Source organism: Drosophila innubila, chromosome X (genome assembly GCF_004354385.1).
Source record: "Drosophila innubila isolate TH190305 chromosome X, UK_Dinn_1.0, whole genome shotgun sequence".
NCBI classification, from domain to species: domain Eukaryota; kingdom Metazoa; phylum Arthropoda; class Insecta; order Diptera; family Drosophilidae; genus Drosophila; species Drosophila innubila.
In genome coordinates, this window is record NC_047626.1 from 27,604,343 (window position 1) to 27,618,606 (window position 14,264).

General features: G+C 33.7%; 2 protein-coding genes across 2 annotated transcripts; both read left to right on the forward strand.

Moving 5' to 3' along the window:
• Positions 1 to 87: 87 nt before the first annotated feature.
• On the forward strand, positions 88 to 2,438 carry LOC117784639. The gene is made up of 2 exons (XM_034622438.1): positions 88 to 494; positions 1,559 to 2,438. Exons 1-2 carry the CDS (start codon positions 191 to 193, stop codon positions 2,206 to 2,208), a joined length of 954 nt encoding a protein of 317 aa, XP_034478329.1. The 5' UTR covers positions 88 to 190; the 3' UTR covers positions 2,209 to 2,438.
• A 2,265-nt stretch (positions 2,439 to 4,703) lies between these two features.
• Positions 4,704 to 13,587, forward strand: LOC117793307 (scoloptoxin SSD14). Its single transcript, XM_034633594.1, has 5 exons — positions 4,704 to 5,026; positions 10,266 to 11,030; positions 11,732 to 12,169; positions 12,241 to 12,481; positions 13,062 to 13,587. Exons 1-5 carry the CDS (start codon positions 5,022 to 5,024, stop codon positions 13,347 to 13,349), a joined length of 1,737 nt encoding a protein of 578 aa, XP_034489485.1. The 5' UTR covers positions 4,704 to 5,021; the 3' UTR covers positions 13,350 to 13,587.
• The last annotated feature ends 677 nt before the right edge of the window (positions 13,588 to 14,264 follow it).

Here is a 14,264-nt window from a genome sequence, read left to right on the forward strand (position 1 = left end):
TTTTAATTGACAATACTGCTTAAATTTGAAATTAAACATGCTTTGGATTTTATATCGCATTACTTTTATTCAGTTTATACTTTACAGTTGTGAAAGTGACTTAAACTTAAAGAAATTTTTACGACACATAAAACATACATTTATTGAGCTTTGCCGGCCACAAAGTTCTATTAAATACCAACAATTCACAATGAAGAATAACAACAGAAACTCTCAGCATCAACAGCGCAACATCAAGTTGCAAACATTTGACAAGTCTAACGCGGATGCTGACCATGTCCACAGAACGCTCGAGCGTAAACTAAACTATCTGTCTGAGTCCAATCACGTCACAGCCTCCTCCCGGCCATTTCGGCGTCGTGGTCAACGATCCAGTGAAGGAGGCAGCGTTGGCCACAATCACAAGCGAAAACATGGCAAGAAGACATCACAGATGAAACTAAAGGATGAGGGAACGACCAACGTTGGACACCCAAAAATTTCCACCATTGCCAGTGAGTAATAGTCGATGCAGTAAATTCTGCAACCCATTTTAAGGACTACTGTATCATAAGAACTTTTGCTTTAAAATTAACCTTTAAGGGCTAGTTACACTGGAAGCGACAAAATGTTGTACTGCTATTTCTTTATGGAGTTTTTCTCTCCACGGTCGTTTCGCTTCCAATGTAACTAGCCCTTTAGTATGACAAAAATCGATTTCTTTCAAAGTCTATTTTTAACTTCTTTAACTCGATTATTTGTTTGTCGATCAATCGACAATTTTCATGAAAAATTTATAACTCTACTCTAATTTAAATCAGCATCAAGTTTTGAAAATTCTATTTGGTTCCCTCACTGTCTAATTTTTCCATTCATGGCGCTTTTTCTAAAACTTCGCACTGTCATAGCTTTGTCGAAACTTAACCGGTTTCCTCCATTTTTATTCTGCATTATTTTTTTTTTAGACTCTGTACGGGGGTCTATAAGTTAATTTAACTTGGTATATAGGTTTCTCTATAATGCAGGCAGATCAAGTTGTTTTTTTTTTTTTGTGTCGGTTCACTATCATATTGCTGCCATAGGACCGATCGGGCGAAAACCAAGCTTTAGTATGAAAAACTTTTTTGTTTTATGAGATATCGTAACCAAACTGATATAATGTGCATTAAATTGGTCTTATATATCCTGACCGAAGTAGGTTCAAATCGGTCCACTATATAAACTTCTACAATACATTACTAAACCTAAACTAATTTCTCAGCTTGTGTATTCTGATTGTTTTAAGGATCCTGATCAATTTTAGTTACAGTGGAACTACTCTATCGTATAACTGTTGACGATACTATTGGCCACAAATTAATCTATAGTATGAATAGCTACGTTGTTTTTCAGATATCTCAATCAAATTCTCAGATTGAGGGTTGTCTTGTACATCCTGACCAACTTTGGTTATTATCGGACTACCATATAATAAAGCTGTCGAAAGAACTACCGGTCGAGAGTTAAAAAAAAGGGCTCTGCAAATCTTCGGCGTGTCGAAGATAATCTATAATTATTGTTGATCTCAAACCCGTTCCAGACTTCTTGCAGTCACCGCGTCGCAATGGACTGTCGCCCCGTGACATAATCGAGGAGGAGGGCGAGGAGGAGGACGACGATGGCAAATTGAGTCGTTCGATACAGGACGAGTTGATCATGGGCCAGACAAATCTACGTAGCAATTTGAGCATCAAGCACATGCACAAGCCCACATACAGTTGCAGCTCCTGTGGCGCCCAATTCCATATCAAATCTTTGCTGGGCGCCCATCGTCGCACCCACGACGATGACTTCAAGGTGCGTTTCCGGGGCAGACGGGCACGGGAGAGCAACACGACACTTACAGCTGCTGGGAAACAGTGCAGGTTTTGTGATCGCTACTTTGATCTGGAGCGGGCGTTGCACATTCACCAATTGTGCCACTGCAACAAGATAACGCCACAGCAGCGACGTAAACTTGGCTATACGGATCTGGCGCACGAGAAGAAAAACACGCCGTTGCCAAACTTTCAACGGATGCCGAGGGGCACGTTGCCGGCACCCACAACCCCGGATCCGAATATGCCGTATGTGGCACTTGGCCCCGCTGCCATCAAGATGATTGAACAGGAGCAACAGCAGCAGAAGGCCAAGAGGCGTTCAACCAAATACACGGTTAAAGTTGCCGGACCAATGGGACGTTGGCGTTAATAAGTGCACCTCACAAACAACACAACTTAACACTACACAACCCAACACAACACTACACAACACAACAGAATACAAAAAAAGAAGAAACACAAAAAAAAGAAACAAAACAAAAAATGAACTTTGCAATTGGAGCAATTTTAACTTGTTGGCGTTAATGTGAACAGTTTGCCTGGCATACAAATCATTTGTAGCATGTGAAACAAATTAAAGCCAAATTTTAGTGATTTAACCAATTTTCCATTGCTATTTAAAGCCGTTATTATTATCACATTTCCGATCACTCTTAACCAAACTCGAGTATTGTGAAAATTCTATTTTCTTATAAATCTGGAACATAATTGAGTAAGATCGAACTATAATGTAATATAGATGTCACAGGTCTTGCACGCAGGGTATCAAACCGAATCGAATATCGGGTTTAGTTAGGGTTTCGGTTATGTTTTGATTTTGGTCTTCGGTTACGAAATATCTTTATATATAAGTCTAGTAACGGTTATCGGTTTCGAAATACCGGTATGATTTCGGTTAAAAAAAAAATATAAATAATTGGTAGAAATGTTATAAAAAATTAATATATAGAGAACAATTCTTTGATTTCAAAAAATATCTTTTTAATAAGATCAATGCTCAAATTAAAAATCAAAATTTATTTGAAAAAAGATAAGTACCTCTTGAAAAAATTTAAACTTAACGCTTGATTGAAACGAAATCGGTTATTTCGGTTTGAATAATTTCGGTTTCGAAATAATAAAATAATGTAGTTTTGGTTAGGGTTTCAGTTATGGTTGCCAGTTTCAATCGGTTAATACCGGTTAAAGGTTAATGTTTCGATTACGATTTTAATCTCTGATCGAAAGAGTATATAATCTTTTGTGTGCCTTTCCTTATTTTATTTTAATTTCTTATTCTTTTTTTTTTAAGGAATAAGTACAGAATAAGTCAGCGAATTATTGAAAAAAAACTCTTAATATAAAAGAATGAAAAAATATTTTTTTTTATAATATCACCACAAACCCTGCCTAAAACCTCTAGAGATTTTTAAGCAAACTGTTACAAAATTTACGAGTTATATGTGGTTTATTAGGTATGTTATATATAATTAATAAATTAATTCAAAATACATTTCATTCAATTTTAAAAAATACCTTAATACCTTAACCTCTCTAAAATATTTTTGATATTTGAAAGCATTGCTTGCATACTTTCAGAGACACCACCTTTTTGGTTACTTTTAGAGATTTTTAGAACACACATTCCTATGAGCAATATAGCTTCGTAGTTAAATTAGTCTTTGAAGTCATTTTAAACTTTATATAAGTTTAAATTATTTCAAAAACTAGCCTTTCTTGCGCACTCAGCATACAAGATCCTTAAAAAAAAAGAATTTACAGTAGAGTGGGTCATTTTTTTTTTGAGACAAAACAACGAATTCTAAGAAGGTTTGCCCAATAAAGCATGGGTCTAAAATCAAAATGGAGCTTATGAAATAAAATTAATTTTCGTTACTCCATACAAATTGACCGACTCTATTATCCAAGACAGTTTTTTACAATCTAAAAGCATAAAATTGGCTTTGTCGAGGCCCTAGAAATAAAAAATGATTGCTGTTAAATGTAAAAATTATAAAATTAAATTACGTTGTTTTTTACATTTAGCAAAAGGGCATTAAATATATTTTAAATTAATTTTTTTGTACCAAATATACCAATAATGAAGATAACTCGTCTTTGAGTACCCGCAAATAGGTGTGAGAAATTAGAGCTGGACACTTCATATAATTTCGTGAATTATACCACTGTTGGAATTCATACTTGACAACTTTCAATCAATGAAAGATCCAGAGTGTCAATTTTATTTTGTTATTTTATGGGATGTGATACCAATCTGAATGGATTTTGGAAGCTAAAATTTTGTTATCCAGAGTGTAGGTAGGGGCACTTGCCCCACACCCCTGCCTACGTTCTTGTACATTCATGTGCAATTTCATAAGTGCATTGTAAGCTTAACAATTTAACAGACTGTTAAATTTGCATATTACGGCTCGTGATTTCACAGCTGGTGTGAATCTGACTAGAATCTAACAAGTGTTGCAAGCTTCTTGTTTAGCTCATTTGTTAAAATTTGTTTACCCACACATTCATAGACTGTGGAGCTTAGCGCAAGCTTCGCTTTTTGCTCATCTATTTACACACACACACACACAACCACACACGCAGCTTTTATCGTTAAGTTAGTTTCATTTTGTCGCTCACACCGCAGCTAATTTTTTTATTTTACAACTCTCTCGCTCTCTGACTCTCGCTGAATGTGTGTGCGTAAATTTGTCACTGACTCTTTCGATAAAGAACAGTTAGTTAGGTAGTTAGTAAAAAAAAAAAACTGCATCTAGTACGTATGTACATAAGAGCAAAATAAAATTGAAATCGAATTGAGTAAAACAGTGGAATCGAAACAAAGTTGTAATGCGGCGTCGTTTGCTCCCCAACGACATCAGTCGAAGTCAAACGCGACAGGTGCTCGGTTAACTGCTTGGGACCCCGGTCTTCAACAGTGCCTGACAATTCGCGATCACCTTCTTTTAATTTGCATACACTTTTGCTTTTTATTTTAAGCAAGCTACTCCTTGAACGCGTTTACTGATATTGCTGGCAATAATTTACCTATAAATACCTTGAAATCACATACATAGTTTGTATTATTGATTTTATTGTGAAAACGAAACCGTTCAATGCTTAGACGTGATAGTTTTCTCAATTGAGTTATTGTTTATTTTTTATTTTTATTGTGAATTGATTGAATAAAAAAGTGTGAAAATGAGGTAAGTTTAAAGTTTTCTTCTATCTATAACTGAATTTTTGATTTGCATCAATAATTAACTTTTGTTCTGTAAACTTGACATTTTGCACAGTGAGAGACAGAAATGTACGCTCGATTAACATTTTTGCCAATATAGTCATTTAAACGAATTTTTTTCACAATAATTAATGCAATTTAATTCTGCTACAAAGTTTACTCACCTATTCTTTCCGATCATATACATTTTGTCATTATTAAACATACCCAGAGTAAAATTCACTGTGAAATTCTCAAGAAATGTAAATTTATAGTAATAGAAAAAAAAACTTGTTTTATAAAAAGCCTAGAACTACTTACAACATAAACTAGTTAATCTCAATTCTTATCTTTGAAGTGTTTTGAAAGCTTCAATACCTTAAAACGATGTTGAGGGATTTATGTAGATCTCTTAGGTATATATTAAAAATGCCATTTTTATCCACAATATTTTGTGAAGCATGTCTAAAACCGTTACGCGACTCGAATAAAGTAATCTTTTCAGTGATTTTTTTATGATTTTATAATTGCATTTGTATTGGACTATAATGAGTCCTATGAAAATGATTGTTATGGTACTTTTTATTGTTATATTGACATTTGATGATTCTGTGAATGGTAGATTTATTGTATTATGAGAAAAATGTTGTCGCTATTGTACAACTGAAATTCTTTATCACCAAACTGTACGATATACAGCGACAATAACATGTAGAAGATGAAAAACACGAGAATAGACCTTGTACCTAAGTATAACAGCCAATCATAGTCTTGTCGCGATTGTATACCTAGCATCAAAGAGTGCTAATGGGGTATATTAGTCACATATATGATTGTTCTTCTATCGATGATTCTACCCATTCTACTCTTTATTGACTCAAAAAACAGTCATTGTGGTTCAATAATGGTTCTGTGATAAGTTCTTCGAGATAATATTAATGTCAATTGTGGTTCAATATCGGAATAATGTTAATTCTAAATTGTAGTTTATTTTTTATAAGATTAAAATTTATTGATGGTGACTTTTTCCTTGGTTTAGCGACCTTTCTTTTTTGTTCAAAGGTTAGCTGACTTGACGTCTGGATTTAAAGTAAAATATTTAAACTATTATAGGGTATTTTTCTAGATTCACTTGCATATGCTTTATTTCACTCCAATTATAACTTACAAGTAATTAAAGTTCATTGAAAAGTGAACTATATATTATATTTTGCTAAGCCTTATCAGAAGAGCATATAACCATTATATCTAGTTCCTTGACTGATTTCTTTGTTGTCGTTTTTCTTCACTTTTGTTAACAATTGTAATTATTTTATTGGTTTATCACCTTGCACTTGTCGAAACTTTGAAATTAAGCACTTTAATAGTCCAAAGTGGCCATGGTTAATTGGTCATTATAAGATATACACATTCGTATAAGCTATATATAGCCTATCTTCAAAAATCTACAAAGAAATTTACGATATGCCCCAAATATTTGGCAAGCGGATTATTGTGTCGCTTAACAGGTTCCATTTATGGATATACCCATATAATACATAGATGGACCCCGATAAGATTAAGATAAGTACTATTTATCGTTAAAGAGAATTTATTGTTTTATAATGATCGTAAACTACGGTAGATGCGATAAGACATCCATTATATTTGCGAATGTCGTAAATAACCATATCTTAGATATTTTCTGCAAAGATTAACTTAAACTCTGAATACAATCTGCTTTCTGTTATTCCCGTACAACTTCTCTGTTGATCAGTCAATCGTCACGTCAATTTTGGAGTTAACAAAATCACAGAGCATTGTACGAATAATTAAATTGTTATTGAATTGAATTGGAAATGGAATTCAATAATTTAAAAACGTGCTATTATCGTATATTATTCGTATTAGCTGTTAAAATTGTTCTCCCGTTCTCTCTAGCTCTCCACATTGGCTTTGACCCTGTTGCACGTTCAAGGCATTCAGAACATTTTTTCTCTTTGCACATAGCTCATAAAACAACAACAAAACGATTGAAATTTTAATAAATAATAATAAATGAAAAAACAAAACAAACAAAACAATACAAAGAGGTAAAACAAAACCTGTCTGCTTTATGGATTCATATAATTATTTGTTAGAAATCCCATATTCATTTAATTGGATACTTGACGCCCTGTACATATTGTCTCCAACTCGGCAGATACGAAAAAAAAACCATATTAATTTGTGATTTGAATGGTCAATAAAGTAAAAAGTTGATCCACAAATATATATCTCTCTCTAATCTCTTAAATAACATCTTTAATCACGATCTTGTTAAACAATCAAGCAATAGATTTTTTTAATCTTAAGCGAAAAAGATTGGGATATGAAAATTATTTATTATCCAACACCTAGACTAAAAGTGACTGACTTGACAAAATTACACATCAGAGAAGGAAATGGGTGGAACAAAAGTGCAGGCTTAAAATATTACTAAGTAAACGCCTAAGCTTGCTTAAAGTGTTATAGTTAATTTTACACTACAAATTAATTTTTACGTCTAAAAGCGTGCAAAATTTCCGGACTAAACTTTTGGAAAATAATCACAGAAATTAATTTTATTATTAGAAAGTAAGACAGTTTTCATAATAACACATTAAATTCTAATACACATCTTCTAATACACATCTTCTAATACACATCTCTACTCTCTGAGCCCTCCATCAAAATAAACTCTATTAAATAGATATTCCCAGCTTGTACAAATTATTACTAGAATGTCAAAGGCGTTGGCAGTAAATTGCTGTAATGTATTACAATACTTACTTATAACGAGTTTACCAATTCTTTAAACCGTGACGTAGTCAAATTCTCAGTTTATCTTTATGACAAATAAAATTTCGAAAAACGATTTAAAAAAACAGTTAAATTTAAGCGACCATTAATGCTAATTGCGTGCTAAATATTTAACAAATACATAATAACAGATGGTTAAAAAAATATTATATGGATTCCATGAATATGTTGAGTTGGTACTGTTTTATAATATGCTGCCATTATTTATGACATCATTAACCACATCTTTGCTCAAGAATGAGCAAATAAATAAATAAATAAATAAGCTATTAATATATTGAATACTTTTTAACTCTAAAATGAATGATAAAGTCGGTTAAATGTAAATAATAGTTAGCAGGATGGACTGACAAACCTATTGTACTTGCATATATGATTAAAGGGCAACTGTATGTCGGTGTAACTATAGGTTCTACTTCACGAATCGATGGTTTACCGTTTGCTCAACTAGATAGTTAGTTTTTAAGTTAAATTTCATACGTGACGGGTGCTACACAGTAGCCGCTAGAGGTAAGGTATATATATAGTATATGTATGTATACATATAGTATACACCACTTGAATATCATAATTGCTTAAATAAAGCCATATAATCATTTTATTGTTGGGTTTCAATTGCGGAATTTCTAAAGAATTGATGAATGGCGATTGCCGAAAGCTACCGAAATATAATAAAACATCAACTATAGCAATCCGATATGATATAATATCGTATCCAAAGCTCAAATAAGCTCAAATAAACTTGGTAATGGATTAGTTAACTTTTACGACATTCATAAAATACGCTAGTCGATGATTTGCAGAAATATGTTGAATATAATCTACAAGTGCAAGGAATTGATCAGACAATGACAAGCATTAATTGAGAAATACGAAACACTCAAATTCAATTACGAGCTCTTTAATAAATACCTACGAGTCGCGTGCTATACTTTCTTCCCCTTCCCCCGATTAGCTGCAATGGGAACATAATAGCTAATAATAAAAAATTGCTTGTTAATGGAACTGTCGAGTTTAATGACTACTATTCGCATCTTTATCAACGGTATTATCTGAAATAAAAAAAAAGAGCCAAATTTATACTGATAAGCTACATTGTTTGGTCTTTTGCCTCAGATGCGCGGGGAGTGTGGAGGTAAGGACTTTAAGACGACCTCAAATTTGCCAGACAGCGTTGATAATTTTGAAATGTCATGGTACTTGACAATGGTCTCTAAATTTAATTTAAAATTGTCACTATCATCGAAGTCTTATCTAAAAAATGACTTTTCAATTAACAATTCTCCTATAAATGATTTCAATGAATTGTAACTGCAACATATAATGTTATTTAAGGTCTGTTCAAACTAGTTTGTACCCTACTGTGCCTTGTGTTATTCCACTTTTCTTCAGCAACAGTTCTTATTGTAGCTAATAATGAGTTTTCATATAATAATGAAAATGCATCTCAATAATCACAGTTGTCACAATAAAACAAAAGTCAATAAAAAAAACACCTGGCTCGCTTGGGCGTGACTATATAACTATAACTGTTGGCTAAGCTCTTCTCCCACTCTCCATGTCTACAAACCCTGGTAGAGAAAAATCCCGGTGTAAATGTACATAGTCATAATACAAAATTGCAATAAAATATAAATAGATACTGTAATTGGTGATGTAAAAACTATAGGGTTTTATCTAAAGTCATATAAAATATGAGCATAATTTTATTTGGTTTCTCACGACTTAATGTAATACGATCAATTACTTTATGCTGTCAATATTCGCAATATGTGAGAATCAACACACGGTAAAATGAAACACAAACTCGACTTGGAATTTCTAAATTGTGAAATTGGAACAGACTTGAAAACCACATACTGAAATGAAAATCGGAACAGGCCTTATAAAGACTGTCATTTAGACAAACATACAGCAAGTAAACAAAAAAATATGTAAATATATATTATACATATAGTTTATCTGTTTTGTTTTGGCAATATTTCGAAGCTGTTATCGTTTGCCTTGTGGTATTCACTTTTTGAATAAGGGTATTCGCTGTGAGAGTCTGTCTAACGGCTGTGTACACAATAATAATATTAATGCAGTTAAATTAACAATTATCAAATTGAACAAAGTAAATCAACAAAATATAGTAACGAAAACGTAACGTAACGAAAACAGTATCAGAAACAGAATCAGAAGAAGCAGAAACATAAATCAAACATATAAATCGCCTAATCAGAGACGATTATCAAATCTATTGGCCACTCAATAAAATCGCAGTCGAAGCACTTGGAAAGGCACTTGAGCTACCAAAAAAAAAAAAAGAAAGAAAAAAAAAAAAGAATTGACATCTGATTGGATGTCGATGAGTTTTTCCGCTATATTATTATTGATGTGAGTTGGCATTTGTGCATTTTCAGGCTTGTCATGAACAAGAAGGTTATAATATGGCTGGTGATTGCAGCTCTCCTAGTCACTGGTTTGACGCTGGGCCTCGTATTTGGACTGAGATCGCGGGACACGCGCTATTTAACTGGCGCCGTTGTTTCCAACGGCATTGGATGTGCCGAGGTTGGCGGTAACATGTTGCAGGATGGTGGCTCTGCAGTCGATGCTGCCATTGCCACACTACTCTGTGAGGGCATCATGTTGCCACAATCGATGGGCATCGGTGGTGGCTTTGTGGCAACCATTTATACGCGTCGCACTGGCAAAGTGGAAACCGTCATTGCACGTGAATCGGCACCGGCAGCGGCTCACAAGGAGATGTTCGTTGGCCAAAAGGAGGTAACGGGTGCCATGTCCGGTGCTGTGCCCGGCGAGATCCTTGGCTACTGGGAAATGCATCAGAAATACGGTCGTCTGCCATGGAAGAATCTATTCCAGCCATCCATTAAATTGGCCCGCGACGGTCATGTTGTCTCACGTTATCTGGCCGCCGCCATCAAGTCCAAGTTGAAGCAAATTCAAAAAGATCCAGCTCTATCCAAAATGTTTCTCGATGACCAAGGTAAGCCCTATGTGGAGCATGATTACATAAAACGCACCTCATTGGCCGATACGCTGGAACGAATTGCCAACAATGGTGCTGGCGAGTTCTATGGAGGACATACGGGCATCAAGTTTGTTGAGGACATTAAACGTTTGGGTGGCATCATAACTCTGGATGATCTAAAGAACTTCAAGTAAGTATTTTAGTTCAAAATCTATTATCAAATCACATCGAAACTGGCATAATTAATCGCAACTAAAGCTTAAAGCTCGATTGGAGAAAGTTTATTAAAGCTTCACTCCTTTAGTAAGCGTAATATAGTTCTATATACATAGACCTACAGATCAACATATTGCATAGATAAGTGCTGAAAATGCACATTAAAGCTAAAGCTGTAGAATTTATCAGAAGTTTAGAAATTACTCGATTTGAAGAATCATATTCAATTTGTTTCTACCTACTTTCTGTACGCTAAAATAACAACAGAACATTTTCAACCGGGGTATCAAACCGAATTAAATATCGGATTCACCTAAAAAAAAGTTTTGAAAATTAAAAAATAACCTTAATATACATAGAAAAATTATTTAAATTTAAAATGGAAATCGATGATTTCACCTTAACAACATTGGTTTCTAATCGGTTATTTCTGTTCTTCGGTTTCGGTATTCAAAAAAAAGGTTTGTTTCGGTTAAAGTTTCAGTTTTGTATTTGTATTTGTAATTGCTTTGAAATGTTATGAAAAGAAGCGTAATCGGTTTTTAATTAACCTTGTGTTAAATGTATATATTACAGATGTATACATATGTACATATTGTATTATTGTATCAGATCTGACTTCTGTTATATTCGAAAACGTTACATTAACATTACGTATGTATTTCTCAATTACAGAGTACGCTGGGATAGCGATAATCATATATCGGCAAAGGTGAGCGGTGGACTTACACTATATACAACTCCTCTACCATCAAGCGGACCGATCCTCGCATTCATGCTGAATGTGATGAGCGATCTTGATACGGATGATGAAGAAATTTTCTGGCACCGAGTTGTGGAGACATTTAAGCATGCATATGGACAGCGCTCCAATTTGGGTGACTATGAAAACGATCCGGTGTATGGTCCGAGCATAAAGAAGACGCTGGATAAAATGCTTGGCCCTGAGCTGGTAAAGCACGTGAGGGAGCTAATTAAGGATACATCGACATCGCAGGATTATTTGCATTATGGTGCCAATTTCACTGTTGAACCGGATCACGGTACCGCCCATATGAATGTCCTGGCACCCAATGGTGATGCTATAGCCGTTACAAGTACCGTTAACACCTAGTAAGAAATAACAAAATCTCGTTACCTTAGAATATATGTATAAATAATTCCTGTTATTTGTTGCCCCACAGTTTTGGTGCCAAGGTGGCGTCTCCGCAAACGGGAATCATTTTGAATGACGAAATGGATGATTTCTCCACACCGGGTGTTATCAACAGTTTTGGGGTACCCTCATCGCCCGCAAACTACATTCATCCCCACAAACGGCCCATGTCTTCTATGAATCCATCCATAGTAATCGATAAGAATGGCGATGTGCGCTTATTAGTAGGTGCTGCTGGCGGCACCAGGATCACAACGAGTGTAGCAGCGGTATGTACCAATCAAAATTTCATTGTCATTTAAAAAAAAGGTTACAAGTCTTAAAAGTTTTAGAAATGGAAAAAACACACTAAGGCTTGAAATATTTATTTTTGTTTTTGGTAACGTTTAAGCTTCACCTTTTTTTTTTTTGTAGCATTTTTTTTAAATCGACATGCGAACAAAAAACCCAGGGTATCAAATCGAATTAAATATTGGTTTCATTTGTTTCCGTTATATTTGTATTTTGGTTTTTAGTTATCGGTTTTATAACGGTAAACGGGTTTTTGTATGTTTAAAATTAAAAGCATCGGTATGATTTTTAGTTTAGTTCAATAAAAAAAATAAGTTGTAGAAATGTTATTTGCTTAACGTTAATATTTTAACGAAAATTTTTCAATTTAAAAAAATTTTTATTTATTTATATCCATATCAATATATAGATAATTGACTTTAATGCTTGATTGAACCGATTTTGATTATTTAGGTTGGAATTATTTCGGGTTTTTGATTTAGTAAGGGCAAGATTACTGTTTTGATTTTGGTTTCAATCCCTGAAAATAACAATTGAAAACTCTTGTTTTCTTTTAAGGTTATATTGAAGTATCTCATTCGTGACGATAGTATAAGAAATGCCGTCAATGATGGACGTCTTCATCATCAACTGATACCCATGCGGGTTGATTATGAGTCTGTTGCAAGCAAAAACGTGGTCGATTATCTCAAAAAAGTGGGTCATACGACGGTTGAAAATCTCGGTGACGGAGGATTTGCGGCAGTTACTGCAATCGGTGCACTGGACGAGCCGGAGCCAATCTTTGATCGTCGTCGTGTTGGCAGCGTCTACACCGTACATTTGGGAAATAAAATGAAACATTAGATTTCATTTAGCGCTGTGCGCCGTATTGGCTTTAAATGTGCATCAGATGATTGCTCGATTGGCGACTTGCCATTTTATTTATTGAACTTTTATTAGATATATAAATATGTATTGTAAGTAAATGTAACTCTGTTATTGAGCTGGATCTGTACATATGTACATATATTTGTTAACTGTAAAATTGTAATGTATTAAACGTAATGTACATATGTAAATAAATAGAAATACTGCTCGAATATCGCAACGTCTTTGCTAATTTGAATTGCACCTTATTTTCAAATAACATGTTATCAAATGCGTCTTTCGTAATGTTAAACGTAAAGCTTACATCAATGAGCAACGCAATGCAAAGTGGAGCAGCAGAACGTAAGCAAAAAGACATAAGATGAAAAATCTAAATCATTTGTACGAAAAATGGTACATGTTTATTAGTTAAAACATTAGATCACATTCTTAGAGTGGTACATTTTGTTTTATTTGAATTTAGTATATAAAATTTCTTGAATAACTAAAAAATGAAATCTTCACTTTCCAATTATCTTAAATATTGAGAAAATTCATTATTGGTTAAAGTCTCAATATATTTATTTAAGTAAATTAATTTTTAAAATGATGGTACTCTTTATTTGAAAAAGGTGAATTCTTCTCTAAAATCTGGTTTAAAATACTTTCGTTAAGTGGCAGTAAGAGCAAAATCAGTGTAGTATATTTTGCTTAACGATTTCAGCCGGCACTTGTCTAATTTTTGGAGTGGTTGAAATTAAATTAATTTATTAAGCTATCCTGCACAACAAAATCCCAGCATTCGTAAGAAAATGCAATTTTATTTAATCTTATTTGGAATTACAAATTTTGATTAAATTGTTAATTGTTTGCCAAATAATTCGTAAAAAAATTAACGAATTTAAATTGCGC